Below are 21868 nucleotides of genomic sequence, written 5' to 3'. Positions count from 1 at the left end.
TGAACTCAATAGCGCCTTTCCTGAGCAGACAAAATCTTTTGCCAACTGACTCCTACCGCATTCACAAAACTCATGCCTCAGTTTCTGCCTCCTCTTCAATCAGTCTGTTTATTGAAGAGTTTAAGATTTCTGTAAAGGGGCTCTTTCACTACTATCTTGCTCCGGGCAGCAGGGAAATGGTGGTGGCAGCTTTTTTGTCTCTTGCTGCAAAAAATAACAGTGTTCTGGCACCTTAAAAACTAATTAATGTATTATGGCATAAGCTTTAATGGAACAGAGCATCGGATGCATGGAATGTCATCCTGAGTTGGCAGATATAGATATATATACACACACATACATACACACACACACACACACACGGGTGTAGAGAAGAGGAAAAAAAAACAGTGAGGTCTGTACATCAGTTAGCACATCCGTACTGCTCCATTAATAGCTGCTGAATTAATCGTGGATTCTTTGTTTATACAGTGATGAAGTGGGTCTGTCCAGATTTCACCAGCGCTGGTTCTTTCCATGTAATCCTCTGCCCCCATCCCTTTTTAATACAAAAACAAAAGACCAAAAACCCACACGAGAAATGTTCACAGATGCACAAAATGCAGGTTGAAACCAAATGCTATATATATACAGTTGTGCAAAACCAAACCAAACTCACCACCCAATAAAAGCTGACATAGCCCATTGGTACTTCGTGAATCAGGTGGAAAATAGATTTGCCTGAGGGTGCATGATGACTTTTTATGCCAAGCAAAGAATGGACAGTGACTGGGGCGGGGAGGACAGGAGAATCAAGGGGTGCAGAAATTACTCAGCTGATCCACAGAAGCAGTGATGGAGATTAGACTCAATGGCCTTATAGGCCCCTTCCAACTCTACTATTCTATGAGTCTAGGTCTATGAGGTTAGGTGTCCATCTCAGCAGGGTTGAATGATAAGGAAAGAGGTGCGGGGCTTTATGAAATCTACAAACTCCAGCCTTTGACTGCCCACAATTTTAACCAAATCACCTTCCCACACAGCCTTTTAAAAATAGGTGGGGGGATGCAAAAGGTAAAGGGCTGGACTGAGAAGCAAGGGGGTCTGGAAGAATAGGCAGGGGTACAGAGACTACCTGGATGACCCATGATGGCCATAGATGAGGTCCGGAGGCGTCTGACTCAGCCGGTCTTGAATGATGGAGGAAGAGATGGGTGGAAGGTTTAATGGAATTCACAAACCTCATCCTTGATTCACTAGCCTTCTTAGAAACAACAACAAAAGGAGCCAGTTCAAAAGGTAAGGGGCTGGGCTTCCTCTGGTCCCCCTGTAATTTGAGACCTGCATTTGTGTCTTTTGTTCCTTGCTGCACCTTCCAACAGAAATGGAGGCACTTGCTCTTCTTCAAAACTTCAGATCAGCCTTCCCCAACTCTGGTACTCTCCAGGTGTACTGGACTGTAATTCCCATCATCCCCACCCAATGCTTGCTAAGGGTGATGGGAGTTGGATTCCATTGGATCTGGAGGGCACCAGAGTTAGGGAACACTGACATATTATTATTATTATTATTATTTATTTATATAGCACCATCAATGTACATGGTGCTGTACAGAGTAAAACAGTAAATAGCAAGACTCTGCCGCATAGGCTTACAATCTAATAGAACTTGAATCCTGAGGACCTTTTCAGCATGCGTAGTTTGGATGTGGGAGAAGAGGCAGCACATTAACTACTGTTTCAACCAACTTCAACTCTGCTTTGATTTGAGATATTCCTGATACAGGTAAGCAAGGACTCCAGTTTGAGGATAGCAGTCCGCCTTCATTCCTGTCCCCAAACATCTTCCTTTTGCTGAAACAGGACTTAATTTGAGTGAGGAGACTTGGTCTTAGAATGTGCAAACTGGAGTGCCCCAAAGCATGTGCAGAGTGCTTTTCTTTCTTTCTTTTGGTGACCAGTAATCGCCAGCCTCCATATATGGGGAGTACAGATGTGAAATCCCATCAAGCATAAGAAAACCTTTGTGGTTTCTTTTCTTTTTCATAGTTTTTGAACAACCACCAAAGAAAGCCTTAGAAAGCCAGTTTAATGTATATAAATCTTGATAAATAAATAGTATCCCCAGGTCTGCATTTCTGGCAGTTCACAAATGAATTTCTATGAACCGCCCAGAGAATTTCGGCTATTGGGCGGTATAGAAATGAAATAAATAAATAAATTGGATCATGCAATCCTATACATGTCTACTCAGAAGTAAATCCCATTGTTTTCAGTGGAGCCTACTCCCAGGTAAGTGTGTATGGGATTGCAGTCTGTATACTATTACCCAATGGAGAGGAGTCCTAGTTCAGTGGCAGGTCACATGTGTTGTGTAAAGGAGGTCTGGGTTCTGAGAGTTGCTGTCAGTCAAGCAGAATAAACCAATATTCTGACTCTGTGTAAAGCTGGTGTCACTCAGGATTATTTAAATATTCAACTCAGTGAATGCATCTTTAGGAAAGGGTGGGGCTTATTGCCCGGGGAGGAGGGGGCAAGATTCTCCATAGGCTGCAGTTCTATATCCGCTTACCTGGGAGCAAGTCCCATTGAATTCAACGGAACCTTCATTCGATTCTCCAAAACTTCTGTGCAAATGGCGGTAGGTTGCAAATCGTTTTATGCAACCTACCGGTTCTCCGAACGTTTTGAATTTCAGGCGTCCCTGCGTTCGGCTTTTAAAAGAAAGACAGACAGTAAAAAAAAAAAAAGAAACAAAGAAAGCGTCCTATTCAAACACGGCGCTCCTGATTTCAGTTTTTGGTTTTAATGAGCCAACTCTGACTTGCTTGGCTTTATGAAATTTCGCTGCAACTTCACTTGGTTTTCCTGGTAACGCGGGGCAACCAATCACAACCAACCCTTTTCCGACCCAAAATTGGCACACCGAGCGCTCGATTTCTTTGAAGGAAGGAAACCCCCAGCGTGACATCATCACCAATTCTGCAAAGCAACAAAAACGAGAAGTTCAGCGCAGCTTTTCATTTTGTTTTATTGCGTTTTTATTCTTTTCCCTTTTTTCACCCCTGTATCTCGGCATCTCCAAACTCCCCCACCCCCAAATATCCCTCATCGGAGCGCTTCCTGGCTCCTTTCCCAAATTCCCAGCGCTGGCAGTTTAATGAGATCCATCCTGCCCACCCCCCGTCCCGTCGAGGGGGAGGAAGAGAGACTCCTCCTTTTGTGAGTCATTCCCGGGCAAGACGGGAGAGGAGGCGGGGAGGTGGCCGAGTACTCACGTTCCGGGCGGCTTGGAGAAAGACGACTTCGGGCGCGCCGTCGACAGGGGAGCCTCTTTCGGCCGGCAGGGATTCTCCTCGCGTTCCGTCCAGCCGGAGAAGCCGCTGCTCTCGGCCCCAGCCATGCTGCCCCGGGCCCTCCTCCTCCTCTTCAGCATGCCTTGCGCTTGCGGCTTCAACCTGGACGCCGAGGCGCCGGCGCTTTTACGCGGCAGCCCGGGCAGCCTTTTTGGGTTCTCGGTGGATTTTTACCTCCCCGAGGAGCAGAGGTAAGACGAGGCGGCGCACCGGGCAATGTGGCACTTTTTCTTCTTCTTCTTCTTCTTCCTCTTCCTTTTGGGGTGGGTGCATAGTGGGACAACTTCGAACCCCCCCCTTCCTCCTCCATTAATGCGGGGATCTGTGTGTGTGTGCGTGGAGAGGGGCGGGGGGCGTTATTGTTGGGCACGCGCGCGCGCGCGCACGCACGAAGTCGAAGGTGTTGGACACTTTGGCAACTCTGGGAGAACTTCGCCAAGAAAGGCGAAATGAACTGGGATTGGATTGAACTGGCTGCGAGACTCGTGCAATCTACAACGCCGCCCCCGGCTCCCCTCCTCATCACGCCCCCCCCCCCCGCGCCTCCGCTCGGCTGGCCTGCCGCCCGCTCCCTCTTTCCAGCCCCACTAAGTGGTTGCAGACCTACACCGTCCCCTGCCTGTGGCGCGTTTCCTCCCAGCCCGCTCCCGTTACTCGGGGATCTCCACCCCGCACGCTCCGTCCTTGGCGACGGCTGCTGCTATTATTCCACGGGAGGAAAGCGCGACAGCCCAACCCCGCCGCAGGCGAGACGGGAGGATTTTCCGTGCACCCCCTCTCCACCCCCGCTCCTCTCCTCCTCCGCCTCTCCACTCGCTCTCGCCCCCAACAGGCTCGGAACCAAGCATTTCCTGTAATCGGAGCTCAGCCCCGCCGCTCTTGTTCCAGAGGTGGGGTGGGTGGGGGGCTAGGGGGAGAGAGAGAGAGAGAGAAGAAAAAGAAGGGGATCTGGCTGGGGCTGGGGTGGCGGCAATCCGCACCAAACCCTTTGTGGCGATGAGTTTGGGAAAGTGCATATCTAACCTGTGGCAGAGCCCTGGAAATGGGTGGGTGCCTCATCTGGCCTCTCTTCAAACCGCCCCTCCAGGTGTGCTTGGCAAAGGGGATTGGCGAAGGAGCCAACCCTGCTTCCCCCACCCAAGCATTTCGGGGGGGGGGGAGAGGATTGGAGAGAGGGGACATCTGGCAAGAGGATTCTAGCCTGGGATCTTCTCTCCCCTATTGGTGATGGAGAGGAGTCCTGGGATCGCTGGGACAAGGGCGCTCGCCTGGAATCTCCCCTCCCTATTTGAGATGTGCTGGACAAAGAGCCAAATGTTGAGCCTGAGTGTCCAGGTCTAATCCATCCTCCCTGTAGGAGTCAGGCCTGCTGCCCAAGAGGACGATGTCGGGCAGAAAAGTATGATGGGACCTCCTTCCTCCCTAGCCATCGGGATGTTCACTGCATGGAGAGGGTCAGGGGTTGAGAGCACATGTTCCCCATCCTGTTGCAGATCTCTGGAAGGAAATGATGGTTGGAGTACCGAGAGTGGGCATCCCTCCCTTCCCTCCCCATCCTGACACAAAGGGTGGGGATTGAGCACGTTGGCCAACCCTGCTTGTGTGTGCAGTAATTGGGAAGGCTTGCGCAAGTCGAGAGAGCTGGACTGGCATCTGGCAGGAAAGGGAATTTGAGAAAGCAGCAATGGGATGATATATGTGTATGTAGGAAACTGGGCTTCTCCCACTTCCAAGCTGAGATGCCTGTGAGAGCCAGTGTGGTGTAGTGGCTAAAGTGTTGGACTGGGAGTTGGGAGATCCGGATTCTAGTCCCCACTCAGCCATGGAAACCCACTGGGTGACTTTGGGCCAGCCACACACTCTCAGCCCAACCCACCTCACAGGGTGGTTGTTGTGAGGATAACATGGAGAGGAGGAGGATTATGTACGCCGCCTTGGGTTCCTTGGAGGAAAAAAGGCGGGATATAAATGCAATAATAATAATAATAATAATAATAATAATAATAATAATAATAATAATAAAGAAGGGTGTTTGATTAGTACCACTGACAATGCACACATTCCAAATTAAAAATAAAAATAGCTAGGGGAGTTAGCGCCACATGGCCACTTGTGAATTAGCTCTCCAGAAAATCATTTAAGGCTGCAGTCCTATGTCCATTTGCTTGGGAGCAACTCCCATCTAATTCACTGGGACTTACTTCCGAGTAAACACGCAGTCTGAAAGTCTCTCGGGATGTCACCAGATTAATTGATGCACTTCTGATGAATCAGATTCGTGAGCAGGCAAGCACTATACTTGCAGGCACTGTTGTTGAGGTTAGAGCTGCCACTTCTTCTCAAATGTGTGTGTGTTGGGGGACGATGGCACCCCACCCTTTCAACTTTCTTTAAACATCTTGATTGTGTGAACAAAAGTGCAGGGTTTGAGCCTTGTTGTTGTTTAAGCAGTGACTGATCTTCGGTACACACCCTTATAATGTGCCAATTATGCCTTATGCTTAAAAACAGAGGGTGGAGTTTGGTGATGAAAGGGTTGGAATTAGAAGACCTGAGGAGCCCAGTCTCAAATCCTCACCCTGTGAAGCTTAGAGGGTGGAGTGGGGTGAGGGATATTTGGGCGGTGGCAGGGGGAAGTCACTCCCTTATTTTAACCTAGCTCACCTGGTTGTGAAGCTAAAGCTTCTTGGAGGAAAAGTGGCCAACAAATGCCAAATTTTGGGGCTTTGTGAGCATCCTGCATAGTTTGTGCTGGAGGTGCTAAGGAAATCATATCCCCCACAGCCTTCCCCAACATGGTGTCCTCCAGTTGAGTTGAACCACAACTCCCATCATCCCTGGTCAGCAGACCAGATGATGGGAGTTGTAGTCCAACAAGTCTGGATGGCCCCAGGCTAGGGGACGCTGGATCAAGGTACAACATCTCTTATTTTGGGCTTATATCTCCTTGACCAACCACTGCAGCTGTTTTGCTGGGTGAGGAGGATGACGATGCTGATTTCTACTATATATTTGCTTTGCTCTTCCTCCAAGAACCTGAGGACAACTCTGAGGTAGACTAGGCAGAGACATATTGGCTGGCTGGCCTCTTCACCCTGAGGTGGTTCCACGCAGGCAGACACCCCTAGGATTGAGAGGGTTCTGGACAAAAGTGTCCTCTGGTGGACCTCCTCCCCTGTCGGTGGGCTTGCCTAGTCAGGTGGCTGGCTCAAGGCATTCTTTTCATTTCCCACAATGCACCAGAACAACGCTAGGCTGGGGGCCTTGTGGGAAATTAAAAGGTTGGCTGCTAGATCCAACTGCCTGCCTCTGCTCAAGATTGTATCCCGTATCAATCCTACTTAGAGTAGATCCATTGAAATGAATGGAACTTTAGACTAAAAAGTACAACCCTTGGAGTGCTGGCCCAGAAAAGCATCTCTGAGGCCTTGCAGCCTGCCTGAGGTTGCCAAGTGCCAAGACCAGCCCTGCGTGGAGCCCCCCTTGCCCCCAGACTTTGCCCTGTCTACACCACTTAGGAAGAAGGGGTGTGGCAGGACTAATCTGCTTTGGGAGTCTTTTGGGTGTAGGGAAGAATGAAATAAACTCCTCCCAGATGTGGGCTAACTCTATCCACGCCCACCCATTTAACCTGCATCATCCTGATGACACAGGTTAAATGGGTGGGTGGGGGTAGAGTAGGCACACACAACTTGCCCCCCCCTCCCACACTCCAGATTTTATTGCACAGTTGCAAGATAGAAGGAGAATTTCCATCTGAAATAACCAGGTTTCAGACTGAAATTGAGAGCCAGTGTGGTGTAGTTGTTAGGTGTTGGACTGGGACCCTAACCTACCTCACAGGATTGTTGTGGGGATAAAATGGAGAGGAAGAGGCGGATCATGTAGGATGCCTTGGGTTCCATGCAAGAGGGGGGAAAGGTGAGATCATAATCATAATCATAGTCAAGTAATTAATAAATATTTAATTTATAACTGTGCAGATGCTCCCAAGTGACACTTGCACAGCAGGAGAAGTTCTCATTGGATTGTGTCCTCTGTGAGCTTTAAAACAGGGATGGGCACGACTTGTGGTTCTCCAGATGACCTTGGAGTACAACTCCCATCAAGTTGCCTGCCCCTGGCTTAAAAGAAACCAAAGCAGCCCCCAGCTGCAATTCCTTCCCAGCATTACCTGTTCAGAAAGAACTTGGGCCTCCGGGCTTCCTGGCAGGCTGCCCTTGCTTGGTATTAATCCCTGGCTCTGAGTCAGCCATTGCTTCAATAGGCCATGCCCTGTGTGTGTGTATTTTATTTATTGTTAAATTTTAAATCCTGCCTTTTCCCACCTCTTACAAGGAACCTAAAGTAGTTTACATGGTCCTCCTCCCCATTTTATCCTCACAACACCCCTGTGAGGTTGGTTAGGCTGAGAGTTCGTGACTGGCCCAAAGCCACCCAGTGAGCTTTATGATCAGAACCCAGATTTCACAAGTCCCAGTCCAACACTCTGACCACTACACCACACTGCCTCACTATCTTCTCCTCTCCCCAGGAACTAGATAAAGAACTCTTCTCGTGCCTCAGCAGGGCTGGGTTGGGCTTCTGTGGCAATCTTCTAGCTATGGTTTTCTAAGAAGTCTGGCTGAGAGCTGGACGGTGCAGGACGTGTCGCGTTCCTCTCCATCTCCCAATGCTGTGGCCTGGTGCAGGCATCTCCACAGGAAGTGGGATTGTCTGTCGGGCAATAGCAGGATGTTGTGAGGTCTTAATGCAAAGCTCAAGGTGAGAATACCCCTGTGGTGCTGAGCACACGGGCTGGCTCAAATGGCAGTGACATTCTTACATAGGCAACCTTTGCACAGGAGAAATAAGATGTAGACCTGCATAAGGAACATCACCGGTGACATTTGCAGCCACGAGTGCGCTGTAATGCACACATGTGCGCCGTAATGCACACATGTGCAACACACAGGCAGCCGTGATTAGTACGCTATATGTATGCAAGGAGACACATCCATGTGCAATCGCCGCCATCCATATTTTGTATTTGTGTTTTTAACCTGTTGGTTGTTTTATTATGGTTTTAATTTTTGTGAACCGCCCAGAGAGCTTTGGCTATTGGGCGGTATAAAAATGTAATAAATAAATAAATAAATAAATAAATAAATAAACCGTTTTGGCCCACAGCTCTCACCAGCCTTAGCCAGCGCAGCCAGAGGTGAAGGATGATGGGAGTTGTAGCATTAGGTAATGGTGGCTTTCACTGATGAGTTGTTGCTTTAAGAAACCATTACCCTTTCCTGATACTGTTGAAAGTCTTCCTTGGCTGTCCTGAGTAATAACAGATTCATTATACAGAATGAAATGAAAAGAAGGAAGGAGGCAAGGTGGGGGGGGGAATTCCATGTACGGCTTCATCCAGGCTCCTAGCACGTGGATGCTGGCTGAAAATCTTTTAAAGCACAGCTTTTAAAGCTCAGCTAAAAACTTTTCTTTTTCCTAAAGCTTTTAAAACTTGATTTTGTTCTGACTTTATACTGTTAGTTTTACCCTACCCAGTGCCTGTTTACCCTACCCTGTGCCTGTTTGCATTCTCTTCCCCTCCTTATTGCTTTACTATGATTTTATTAGATTGTAAGCCTATGCGGCAGGGTCTTGCTATTTACTGTTTTACTCGGTACAGCACCATGTACATTGATGGTGCTATATAAATAAATAAATAAATAAATAATAATAATAATAATAATAATAATAATAATAATAAATCCTTAGAAAACACTGTTGGTCTAGGACCTCTAGACCAGCCTTCCCCAAACTGATGCCCTCCAGATGTTTTTAACTGCATTCATGACTACTAGCTGAGCCTGATGGAAGTTGTAGACCAAAACATCTGGAGGGCACCTCCATGAGAACCCGAGAAGAAGCATGCTGGGTCAGACCAAGGGTCCATCTAGTCCAGGGTTCTGTCCGCACAGTGGCCAACCAGCTGCCCATGGGAAACTCACAAGCAGGAAGTGAGTGTAACAGCACCCTTCGGCCCATGATCTCCAGCAACTGGTATACGTAGGAAGTCTCTCTAGGTTAGGAGTACAGAACATTCTTTCTCTCAGGGGTTACATGCTGGTGGTGGGCGGAGCATATAGTCATTAGTGGGTGGGGCCAGCCCAGGTCTTGCTCTATCCCTCCCCCTCCTCCCCTCCCCCTCCAACCCAGTGGGCTTCCAGGAGAGGAACAGATAGCTCTGGAAATTAGGGCAAGGGCTGCGTCTAGGTGGGCCCCGAGGGGGACATGCTTTCAACCCTAAAGACTTGGCCGTTTGGGCATATTATCCTCTGCAAGGGCAACATCTTTTCTGAAATATGAAAGGTATGGTTATGCTTCAGTCTACATCAAGGGCTGTTAGATTTCGTCCTTCCTGGCAAAATTCTCAAACTCGTTTCTCAAGCTGCTGGTGATGTGTGCGGGTCTCAGCTGTGCCTGGTTGTAAAGCAGCCTTCCCTAGCCTGATGTCCATAAGATGTTTTAGACTACAGTGCCCAGCATCCCTGACCATTGGCTGTATTTGCTGGGGCTGATGGGAACCGAAATCCAAAACTTCCGGAGGACGTCAGTTTGGAGAAGGCTAGAATGGAAAAACCATTCAAGCTTGAACCTGGGGCTTTCTGCATGCAAAGCATGTGCTCCGTCATGGAGCTACAGCCCCGGCCAAGTGTGTTGCAGCCTGAGTCACAACAGTCATAACGTGGGATATGTGGGGGAGGCAAATTGGGAAGAGGTTCTCATCAGTTGTGGACAGTAACTTATGAAGCTGCCTTATACCGTGTCTAACCACTGGACCAACCAGTGTTGCCAACAGTTTTCCCAGATTCCAGCCGGAGCTCTTTCCCCATCACCTGGGATCCTTTAACATGGAGATGCTGGCTATAGAACTGGGAGCCTCTGCATGGGAGGCATGTGCTTTCCCACTGAGCTGTGGCCCTTCCCTCAAAGGGGGGCACCTCTTTAAACATGCAAAACTCTGCAGCTCTTGGAAATTTGACCTTTTTATGGCTTGCCGAGATTCCAGGGCGGAAAGTGACGAGGTGTGTTTCCCCCTCCTCCCTTTATTGCAGGAAGGGCTGGTTGGAGCAAGGGGTGAATGTTCTCTGCAGCATTCACTTCCTGGCCTGGGGCTTCTGCGCCAACTTGTCCCTGTTTATTGGGGACAGTCCCTGTTTTATGGTTCCTGTCCCTGCTAATCACTGTCCTCTTTTTGCCTCTTGGGAGAGGCACTGGGTACAATCAGCAAACAGCCCTCCAGAACCCGCTGTCTTCCACATGTGCTGGACTACAACTCCCATTGGCCCTGCTGACTGGGGGATGATGCGAGTTGTATCCTAACACTTCTAGAGGCGACTCTGTTGGGGAAGGCTACCTTAAGAACAATATTTAGCACGCACATATTACAATCAATTTTTTCCTCCCCTCCCCACCCCGGATTTTGGCCTCTGTCTCTGGGTCTCTGGAAGCTAAATCTCTTGAGGGCAGGAGGAATGTGCACATCTTGAATCCGATGTGCATGCATTTATATGTGTGTGCACGGATGCGCAAAACCAGTTTATTGCTTCCTTTCCTCCCCTCCTCTAACTGCCTGTTCAGATAGTAAACTTGGCTAAATATGGCAGATCTCCCACATTCTATTCAACTTCCCTTATGTGAGTTTTTAAAAAGGGGATATTGATATGGCAATGTTAAGAAGAAACTACTGCCAAAACCAGAGCAGGACAAGACTGCTGCTGAGCTTATAAATGCAAAGTATAGCTCCAGGTTCCATTGGGCCTGGTGGCTCAATGGCTAGGAGCCTCATCCTATTCACCCCAATGCTGTGAGTTCAAGGCCCGTGGGGAGAGGGTGGAAGGGAGAGCATTGAGACCGGATTCTTTCCTGGTGGACCCTGGAGCTTCAGTAAATAAGAGGCATTTCTCTTCACTGTGGGTTCAAGGCCGGTGGGGTAGGGTGGGGCATAGTTCCATAGTGGCACACATGCTTTGCATACAGGACGTCCCAGTTTCAGCCTCTGCAGGTAGAGCTGGGAAAAACTCTTTTCTGAAATCCTGGAGTGGTACTGCCAATCAAAGTGGACACTACTGAGCTAGATGGACCCATGATCTGACTCTGTATAAGCCAGTTTTCTGTAGTGGTCAGAGCACTGCCTTCAGCAATGGATAAATTTGTGGGGGGGGACCAAAGTGGAGGGTGCTGCAGCATATAGGTGTGGCCTGATTTTCATCCATGGGGTGTTGGAGTGTATGCTGTTGGTCCTAGTCTCCACGTCCGTCCTTGCTACTTGCTCTGTGGCTACATTTCACTGTGCAGGTGATAGACGAGAAACAGGCTATGGTGCACCAGAGCCTGTCTATCACCTGTCCAGTGGTTCTTTTTCCCCTCTACCACACACCTACATTTCACTGTGCTACAGGTGTTCCCTTTGCTTTTACCTGCATGGCAATAAGCCATCAATCATTCTGGAAGTGTTCCGATCCTGCAGTAAGTTAATGCTGCTTCAATTTTGTGCCTGTTTAATGCTAGCAGTTTGTTTGCTGAGTGTTATGACAGTGATGTAGTCTCTGTCCAGGGCAGCTTACAGTCTCCACTAGATGGCAAGGGCAGGGATGCAGCATTTACAGCACAATCCTATGCATATTTACTCAGAAGTAAAGCTTGACTTGCTCAGTCTGCATACCCCCAGGAAAGTATATGCACACTTATCTGGTGGAAAGTCCCATTGAACACACTGAAACTTACATCAGAGCAGATATGCATAGGATTGCATAGTGAATTTCTTAAAAGAAGGCTTCTGGGGATCAGTTCCGTCTTGATGCTGCTGCTGCAGATCAGGGAATCTTGCCTTTTAATCCCAGATGGGTGCAGATAAAACTGTGGTTGTATAGTTGACAGAGAGTTTTTCTACACAAGGTATTTATTGTGCGCTCATCATTGCCTACTCATGGTTGTTAAGAAACGTTGTGACTTTCCAGTTTCACTTCTGTGTCTAAAGAGGGGGGTGGGGTGTTAGAACAGGGACATGCAGTATTTATTTGTAAAAGCAAAAGAAAACTCACTTTTCATCTGTGCATTTGCACTATTCTGCTATACCATAGTGCCACCTAGAGGAGAAAAGCAGAAAAGGAAACGGTCTTCATATAGTGCTCAGAACTCAATTCTGTGATGAACCTGAAAGTAGATACAGGTACTGTTCAGAAGATACCTTAAACCACGGCTTTAGCCCTGGTGAATAAGGCTTTTTGCCTTGGATTAAGGTGTCTTCCAAGCAGGGTTACAGTAGATTAACAGCCTTGTATAGAAAAGCTCGTAGCTACATGGAGCCTTCCCATTTAGAGGCAGTATACCCCTGAATATTAGATGCTGGTGGAGAAACAAGAATGGAAGGTACTTGTGCTCAGGCCCTGCTTGTAAGATTCCAAGGACATCTGGGTGGCCATTGATTAAAACAGAGTGGTGGGCTATATGCGGCTATTCTTAAGATCTTATGAGAAGTGTCCTGCATGGAGGGGCTGTGGCTCAATGGGAGAGCTCAGGCTTTGCATGCAGAAGGTCCCAGGTTCAATCCCCAGCATTTCCAGGTAACGCTAGGGAAGAAACCCTGGAGAACCGTTGCTGCCAGTCATTGCTGACAATGCTGGGCTAGATGGACTCTTATATCCTACATAGAGGCACCCCTGAGTTACTCTGCATGTCATTCTAGGCTGATCCCCCCTTTCTCTTGCTCTGAGTAACCCTCCTAGGGATAAATGAGTGGTGTGGATGGGGAGAGAGTGTATGTATGTCGTATAGCAGTGGGAGAGGCAGGGCTTGGGTTGGTTCAGGAACTGTAGCTGTTCCTAAATACAGCCATCTTTGGTTTCCTGATGGAAATGGCTCCAGATTTCACTCTGAGTTGCCTTTTGCACTGTCAGGCGCTGAAGAAGTGTCTCCATCCTGCATCTCATATAATTGCTAGCTCTGGGATGGGATGCTGGTAATGATTATGCTTCCATGGGGGCGGGGTGGGCTGGGTGGGTTGTTTGTTGCATGAATATAATACAAAATTATATGATCCGCAACCTCTCCACTATCCAGTTGAGTGTTGAGAATTACTCCATTATACAGCAGAGAAGATGAAGGCCTCAAGAGAGAGACAGACAGACAGACAAACAGATTGCCACATCAGGCTGTAACTTGCATTGAGGAATCAGCCATCACAGAACAAACACCATGGACAGGACTTGCACACATCACTTCAGACCAAAGGCACAAACACATGGGTCATGTTTGGACATGAGGTTTAATATCCTGGTTTGTTCCAAGGCCAATATTCACTGTTAACTCTGTTTGGACAAAATAGAGAAACTATTTATTTATTTATTTATTTATTACATTTTTATACCGCCCAATAGCCGAAGCTCTCTGGGCGGTTCACAAAAATTAAAACCACAAAAAAACATCCAACAGGTTAAAAACACAATTACGAAATACAGTATAAAAAGCGCAACCGGAATAAAACCACACAGCAAAGTTGAATATAAGATGAAAATACAGAGTTAAAACAGTAAAATTTAAATTTAAGTTAAAATTAAGTGTTTAAATACTGAGTGAATAAAAAGGTCTTCAGCTGGCGACGAAAGCAGTACAGTGTAGGCGCCAGGCGGACCTCTCTGGGGAGCTCGTTCCACAACCGGGGTGCCACAGCGGAGAAGGCCCTGCTCCTAGTAGCCACCTGCCTCACTTCCTTTGGCAGGGGCTCACGGAGAAGGGCCCCTGTAGATGATCTTAAGGTCCGGGTAGGTACATATGGGAGGAGGCGTTCCTTCAGATAACCTAGCCCCAAACCGTTTAGGGCTTTAAATGTCAAACTGTGGTTAAGAACTTAAGAAGGGCGCTGTTGGATCAGAGCAAGGGTCCATCTAGTCCAGCATTCCGTTCACACAGTGGCCAACCAGCTGTCGACCAGGGACCCATAAGCAGGACACGATGCAACAGCACCCTCTCGCCCATGTTCCCCAGCAACGGGTGTATGTAGGCTTACTGCCTATGATGGTTATTGTGGCCCAACCTCTATACATGTGGGACCCCGGCATTGATGTAGTGCTAGTTATGAGGCAGAAGCATTCTGTATATACATAGAGGCAACATCTCTGTGTTTTCTTCATGCGGTCCAGAGCTGCCCCTTGGCCCTGAAAAGATAGTCTGGGGCTCAGCCCTGGCCAAAAGCGAGGCTTAAAACTGAGTCTTGCACTATTACTCTTTATGTAGTATCCAAACTGCTGAGAACTGTACACAATATTGGCGAGATGCGTTCCTGTTCAGAGGACTCATTCTCTTACCTTTACGAGAGCCAGACTGGAGGCGGGGTCGGGGGGGGGTTCACATGAGCACCTCCACTTGTTGAAAGAGTGTGTGAGGGGCCTGGAAGGCCACAGCGGATGCACCCAGGGGCCTCCATTTCGCCATCCTCTACGTGGTCTTCATCTGAGGAGGGACCCTGGCCCAATTAGAGTTTCTCCCTTGCCTGGAGGAGCTGTACACGCATACACCAAGGCGCATATCTGGAGCTTTCCATCACATTCTGAATGGACGGAGGGTGGGCAGGCGTGGCAGAGTGTAGCTGTGTGTGTTGGGAGGGGGGTGTTGTGTGAACCTCACTGCAGATGGGGTCCGTGGGGAGCAGTGTTCAGCAACCACCAGTGAGTTTTAAGGGCAGAGTGCACATGCCGATGGGGCCAGAGAGGCAAGGGTGGTTGCTGAAGTAGGGCTGTCTTTCAAGGGCTGATTTGAAGGCCGAGAAACTGGGGCATTGCTGGGAAAGGGTGCCATGCAGCCCCACCGCAGAAAGTCTGGCTGAAGTGGTGGCAGGGCGACTCCTTCTCTTTGATTCTAGGGGCGAAGCCCCCGGAGCGGGGAGAGCGTTGATGGCATCCAGGGACTGTGTCTGTTCCTGGTTTAGCTTAGAGCCAGCTTTTCTTTGCTCATCAGCCAGGGCTGTGCCCCTCCTTCCTTTCCCCGCTCAGCTGGCGTGACCCCAGACGGCAGCGGGCCAGAGGCAGCTTTGTGCTCTCTCTGAGGCTTTTACCAAAGCTTTTTGGTCCTGAAGAGTGCAGGATTCCTCGCCACAGGGCTGAGAGCAGGAGGCGGAGTGAACGGGAGGTTGCAAAGTCTTGCGTGGACCACTCTTACCCGGGTCCCTTTGCTGTGTGTGAGTTACAGAAAGCGGTTTTTGTTTCGTTTTCGAAGAGGTAGGCCACTTAGGCGAAATGGGCGGCCGTTGCTGGTGCTTTGACGTATTTATTTAATTATTACATTTTTATACCGCCCAATAGCTGAAGCTCTCTGGGCGGTTCACCAAAATTAAAACCATGAAGAGCATAAAAAGCAACTGCCCAGAGAGCTTTGGCTATGGGGTGGTATATAAATGTAATAAATAAAATCAAATAAAATAAAATCAAAAACACAAATACAAAATATTTGTCCAGCACCCTCGAGTGCTGGAAAGGACAGGGCAGGAAAGGAAGGGGAAAGTTCATAGCGCAGATGAAGCGCTACCGTCAGAGAAGGGGCCACGTTAAGTCACGCCCAGTTCCAGCAACAGCTGCCATAAGGGGATAAAATTTATTGGGAGTGCTGTGCCTGTTATATTGCTAGTTTCGACTAGGTCATCCTTCCCCAAACTGCTGCCAGCTAGATGTGCTGGACTACAACCCCCATCATTCCCAGCCAGCATGGCCTTGCTGGGTGGGGGTGATGAGACTTGCAGTCCAGCACATCTAATATAACAGTCACCAGGCTGGGGAAAGCTGAGCTGGATTGACCCAGCACACAAGCACAAACACACACCAGCACACACACATGTCCCTCTCTGGCTTGGGAAACTGGTACAGTGGGCAGGACCTAGAAGAGACTGCCTCTCCCTATCTCCCAAGGGTCAGCTTGCCTCAGATGTCAGAAAAGGACCCCCTCTCCCTGATCTCGGTCTCAACTGTTGACCTCTCCTGCTTCAACCCCTGACCTTTGCTGCCATTGTGGTCATGCTGGTGTCAAATGTCTGAAAACATTGGCTTCGTCTGCACCCACCAACCTGAATAAATTCCTTTGGAGTTTGTCGGACCTCGAGGGTTACTCACTAGTTCAGTGTTCACAACATTGAGCATCCCAGCTGGGGCTCCTTTGGGTTTTGTCTTTCCTGACCCCCAAACAAGGGGCTCTCATGGCTGTTCCCAGGTCACCACAGTGGCTGGATGAGCTGCAAAGCATTTGCTGTACAACTGAGCAATTACTCTTTCTTCTCCATTTATGACAACTCTTTCACACCTTCAAGGCCGCTCTTGATGTTGAGGTCATTGAGAGAAATGCGTGCAAACGCACTTTCACCATGTGAAACTCGTATATCCACATCGTGCCGCCTTTTATTTTATTTTATTTATTGCATTTATATACTGCCCCATAGCCAAAGCTCTCTGGGCGGTTTACTAAGATTAAAAACACTGAACATTAAAAACAGACATACAAAAATTAAAACCATAAGAAGCAGGAAAACAGCTTACACATCAATTCAACATACGTTGTTAAATGCCTGGGAGACGAGAAGAGCCTTAACCTGGCGCCAAAAAGATAACAATGTTGGCGCCAGGCGGGCCTCGTCGGGGAGATCATTCCATAATTGGGGGGCCACCACTGAAAAGGCCCTCTCCCTTGTTGCCATCCTCCGAGCTTCCCCTGGAGTAGGCACCCGGAGAAGGACCTTAGACATTGAGCATAGTGTATGGGTGGATTCATGTTGACAGAGGCGTTCCATCAGTTAATGTGGTCCCAAGCCAAGTAAGGCTTTATAGGTTAAAACCAGCACCTTGAACCGGGCTTGGAAATGTACACGCAGACAATGAAAGCTGGCCAGAGTTGGTCTTATATGTTCAAACCTCCTGCTTCCTGTTATCAATCTGGCCACTGCGTTTTGCACAAGCTGCAGCTTCTGAACTGTCTTCAAAGGCAGCCCCATGTAGAGTGCATTGCAGTAATCTAACTTGGAGGTTACCAGAGCATAGACAACTACAGCCAGGTTTTCCCTGTCCGGATAGGGCTGTAGCTGGGCCACCAGCCGAAGCTGGTAGAAGGCACTCCTTTTATACCAGGTCAGACTTTGTCAATTTAGCCCAGGGGTGTCAATTTAGCTCATTTGTCAATTTAGTCCATTTTGAAGAAGCTCTCAGGGACCACCTTTCACTGGTGGGCAGGGCCAAAGGCAAAAAGGGGCATGGCCAGCATATTTTAGCATAATGATCTTACTGCCAGAAACTGCCTTAGGAGAGGCACTGCAGCCTTTCAGAAGTACCAAGTACAGTTGGCTCTATTTTTCTGACTAATGCACACATACACCCAAAATACGCACACTCACACACTCCTTTTATATGCTGTATGAATTGTACTTTTAGTCTTTCATTACACATTGAGCTACTACTTAAGCTGTTTTACTGTAGATGTTCCTTAAGCATATTGTTTTTAGACTAAGAATTATAATTAGTGTACTCCTTTGTTTCTTTAGTGGTCTTGACTGATTATTATGTATGTTCTTTTCCCCCCTCTTTGCCTTTATTTTGTTAACTTTACTTAGAAATAAAATTCCATGATAAGATTGAAAAAAGGAGGGATCACACAAAAGCTGTGAAACTACCAGTTGTGGGGAAAGGAGGCATGGCCATCTGAAATCAGCCTGCCGCCCTGAGATTCAAGACTCCTGATTTAGCCCAATATTGTATTCTCTAACTAGAAGCATCTCTTCAGGGTAGAGGAGGAAGGAAGTGTTTTCCTTCACCTCCTACCTGATCCTTTTAACTGGAAATCCCAGAGATTGAACCTGATAACTTCTGCATGTGCTCTACCACTGTGCCAGAGTCCCGTCCCCTCCTTAAGTGCCAAGTGACTAGCCACTTACTACTGCCATTACACTATCAGGAAGCTTTGGTAGGCAGATTTGCGAAATGGTTCAAGAAGGCAGCATCTATGTGAGGCCGATTCTGTGGGGCTACATTGCAACACAGAGAGTTGCTTCGTACGGAATCAGACCATTGGTCCAGCCAACGTATTCTTGGCTTCGCTGACTGGGTTTCTCCAGGGTTTCAGGCAGGACTGCCCCCCCAGCACTGAAACTCTCCAGGGTTTCAGGCAGGACTTCCCCCCCAGCACTACCTGGAGATTGAACCTGGGACCTCCTGCATGTGAAGTGTGTGTTCTAGCACTGAGCTACGGCCCTGCATACACCTTTAAGGCTCTAGCATCGTCTACATTCCCTTTCCCAGGGAGGGGGAGAGGGATTGTGGTGTCCAGCTTACATGCCAACATTATCATCAAAGGCCAGCTGTCTCTCCAACAGGTTGCAGATTAACCAACCCTGTTTAATTTTGGCTATTGATTCACCCACCTGAGAATAGAGGCTGCCTTCAGAGGTCTACGGAATGGCCATGGCCTCCGGGCTGGTGCAGCGCCCTTCTGTCAAGTCTGTTTGGATTCCTGGCATGTGAACGGAGGATCCCAACAGAAGGCAGCTTTGCTTATCAGGTCCTTTTCCCTCAACCCCCCCCCCCCCACTTTTAATCAGCATTTACTTGTACTTCCTGCTCCCCCCCCCCTTCGCCGGTGAATCTCACGCATTGAGAGCCACTACTAGAATAATATTTGCTTGCACAAAACTTGCCGGGTGCTACATCTCCAGATTACCTTCAAAATGGGAAATGGTCATAAATCATGTCTTTAAAGTTGTCTTTTGCCTTTGGGTTTATTAAGGGCAGGAGAAATACAGTGCTGAGTTGATAAAGAACACACACCCCTCTCTCTCTCTCTCTCTCCGGCCATTTCTACACCTGTCTTTTTTGACTGTGCTGGGGTTTGAAGGTGAAGAGAATGAGAGGATACAGGAAAGTGGGTGTTTGTGAGGATGAAGTGAGGGACTGGCTGTCAGGTTGGGAACTTGATTTGGGTCCACTAGAACCGGAGCAGCCAGTGTGGCAGAACTGCTTCCTAGTTGCAGGTGGCCATGTCAGAGCATGTGTCTGCTCTATATGTGGTGTTCCCTGAGGAGAGGGGGGAATTACAATGGAAAACTCTGCAGACTGGAGCTGCTAGGTTTGTAGGGGCAACGTGAAGCAATCTCCTCATTGCTAGCACGAGAAGGAAACCTGGTGCCTTCTTGATGTTTTTGACTACAATTCCCATCATCCCCAGGCAGCATGGCCTGTGATTAGGGGTATTGCAGTTCAAACATCTGGAGGGCTCCAGGTAGCTTAGCTCTGCTTTAGGGTTAGAGAGGGGGCGTAGATTAGCACATGCGTTGCCCACAAATTCTACAGCACAGGGACTCCCAGGCCCAATTTCTGATGTTTTCCATTTAGAATGAATCAAGGAGTACAGTGATGGGAAAGACCCTTTCCGGAGATCACCAACCTGGTGCCCTCCAAATATGTCTCACCATTCCAGTCTGACCTGGAATAAGACACCTTCCCAGCTTCCTCTCACTAGGTTGCCAGTGTTTGATGCTGCTGACTTTGCTTAAAAAAAAAAAAGGATATGCAAAATAAAAATTCTGGGAACTGGTTAAAAATTCTGGCTTCCCCCCCCCCCCCACTCTGGCTATTTGACCATTCTACCGTTCCAGTGGTCTTTTCCCTTTAGGACTGCAGGGCAGAATAAATCTCTGCCAGTGAAGAGCTCAGACTGCTGAGTCTAATGAGAAGGGGGTTTGGTAAAATGTATTTACATGTTTTAAGTATTTTACCCTTACTTTCTCCAAAGACTGAAAGGAGAATTACAGCCTCTGAAAAACCATAAATAAGTGCCTGATAGTAATAAAATGCATATGTAAAGCGAGATAATCTCCCCTATGACAAAATTTAAATTCCACAGATGTCCATTGGCATACCAAGTTAATCCTGCCCACTGAAAGCCATCCTAGTCCAAAAATATCTTCTGTTACTTCTGGAATATGTTCATATTCATACTTTGACACGTCTGCAATAGAAGGGAATTCCATAGCGATGGGTTAGCCAGTGAGCGCTTCTTCCTGTGAGATATTTTTGGGCCCAGATACGGTGCCTGAGTATAAAATGCATCCCCCGTGGGTCATATTTGTGAGAATGTGCCTCTGCTTTTATATATTCAAAGAGGTAATGATCTATCTTATAAATATGTTTTTTGTACTGTAGTATTACAGCCAAGGTTCTTATTTCCCATTTGATGGAACTGTAAGAGGGTGTGTCTGCACACACATCCTACAGATGCTGTGCACAGATGCTGCATTGCCGTGACAGGATATAAGGCAAACACGTAGGACCTGAGCCTTTCAAAGGCTTTATAAAGCTAAAAAACAGCACCTCGAATTGTGTTCAGAAGGCAATCAGGGAACCAATGCAGATGTTGTGCCGTTGATGTCATGTGTTCCAGGTACATTACCTATGCATTACTTGATCTCGAAACATAGGAAGCTGCCTTATCATGAGTCAGACAGTTGGTCCGTCTAGTCCAGTATTGCCAACACTGACTGACAGCAGCTCTCCAGAATTCTTTCCTAGCCCTACCTGGAGATGCTAGGGATTATTTATTTATTTATTTATTACATTTTTATACCGCCCAATAGCCGAAGCTCTCTGGGGACCATCTACATGTGAAGCATCTCTGTGTTGGTGAGCTGCTTCTTCATGGGAGGCTCTTCATGCAGGCAGAGGGGTCCCATGCCAGTAATGGATGTTCTTAGAGGTGCCTGTCTCTGGCATGGAGACTCTCCATGCCGCTGCAGCTTGCCAGACAAATCAGGTTACAAGTAGACCAATCTGTCCCAAACTTGGGTCTTCAAATGATGCTGGACGACATCTCCCATGATCCTTGACCTTTAATCATGTCAACTGGGGATGATGGGAGCTGTCATGCAACAATGTCTTGGGACCCAAGTATGGGAGAGGTTGTTGTAGACCATTCCTCACCCCTGGACACTTCTTTGAGAACATAGGAAGAGCTATCTGGATCAGGCCTATAGTCCAGCATTGTGTTTCCCACAATGACCAACCATGGGAGACTCACGAACAGGGCCAGCCCAAGACATTCTGCTGCCTGAGGTGAAGCACCCTCTCCCATTTTATTTATTTATTTATTTATTTATTTATTTATTACATTTTTATACCGCCCAATAGCCGAAGCCCTCTGGGGACCATCTCTGTGTTGGTGAGCTGCTTCTGCATGGGAGGCTCTTCATGCAGGCAGAGGGGTCCCATGCCAGTAATGGATGTTCTTAGAGGTGCCTGTCTCTGGCATGGAGACTCTCCATGCCGCTGCAGCTTGCCAGACAAATCAGGTTACAAGTAGACCAATCTGTCCCAAACCTGGGTCTTCAAATGATGCTGGACGACATCTCCCATGATCCTTGACCTTTAATCATGTCAACTGGGGATGATGGGAGCTGTCATGCAACAATGTCTTGGGACCCAAGTATGGGAGAGGTTGTTGTAGACCATTCCTCACCCCTGGACACTTCTTTGA

General features: G+C 48.1%; 2 protein-coding genes across 3 annotated transcripts in view; one reads left to right on the top strand and one right to left on the bottom strand.

Annotated features, from left to right (window-relative positions):
• The window catches only part of LOC134394089 (keratin, type II cytoskeletal 8-like), a 241505-nt gene that overhangs the window by 108853 nt on the left and 110784 nt on the right, over window positions 1-21868 (bottom strand). The gene's annotated exons all lie outside the window — the stretch shown is intronic.
• Window positions 3229-21868, top strand: part of ITGA5 (integrin subunit alpha 5) — a 96270-nt gene continuing 77630 nt past the window's right edge. The window contains exon 1 of one of the 2 annotated variants that reach the window (XM_063119252.1): window positions 3229-3525. In XM_063119252.1, the coding sequence (XP_062975322.1) occupies window positions 3380-3525 (146 nt within the window). In that variant the 5' untranslated portion in view covers window positions 3229-3379. Of the gene's footprint in view, window positions 3526-18877; window positions 18902-21868 lie in introns of those variants that run through there. The other variant, XM_063119253.1, reaches the window with a different exon arrangement.

Source organism: Elgaria multicarinata, chromosome 3 (genome assembly GCF_023053635.1).
Source record: "Elgaria multicarinata webbii isolate HBS135686 ecotype San Diego chromosome 3, rElgMul1.1.pri, whole genome shotgun sequence".
NCBI lineage: Eukaryota > Metazoa > Chordata > Lepidosauria > Squamata > Anguidae > Elgaria > Elgaria multicarinata.
This window is presented reverse-complemented; position numbering and strand designations above follow the sequence as displayed.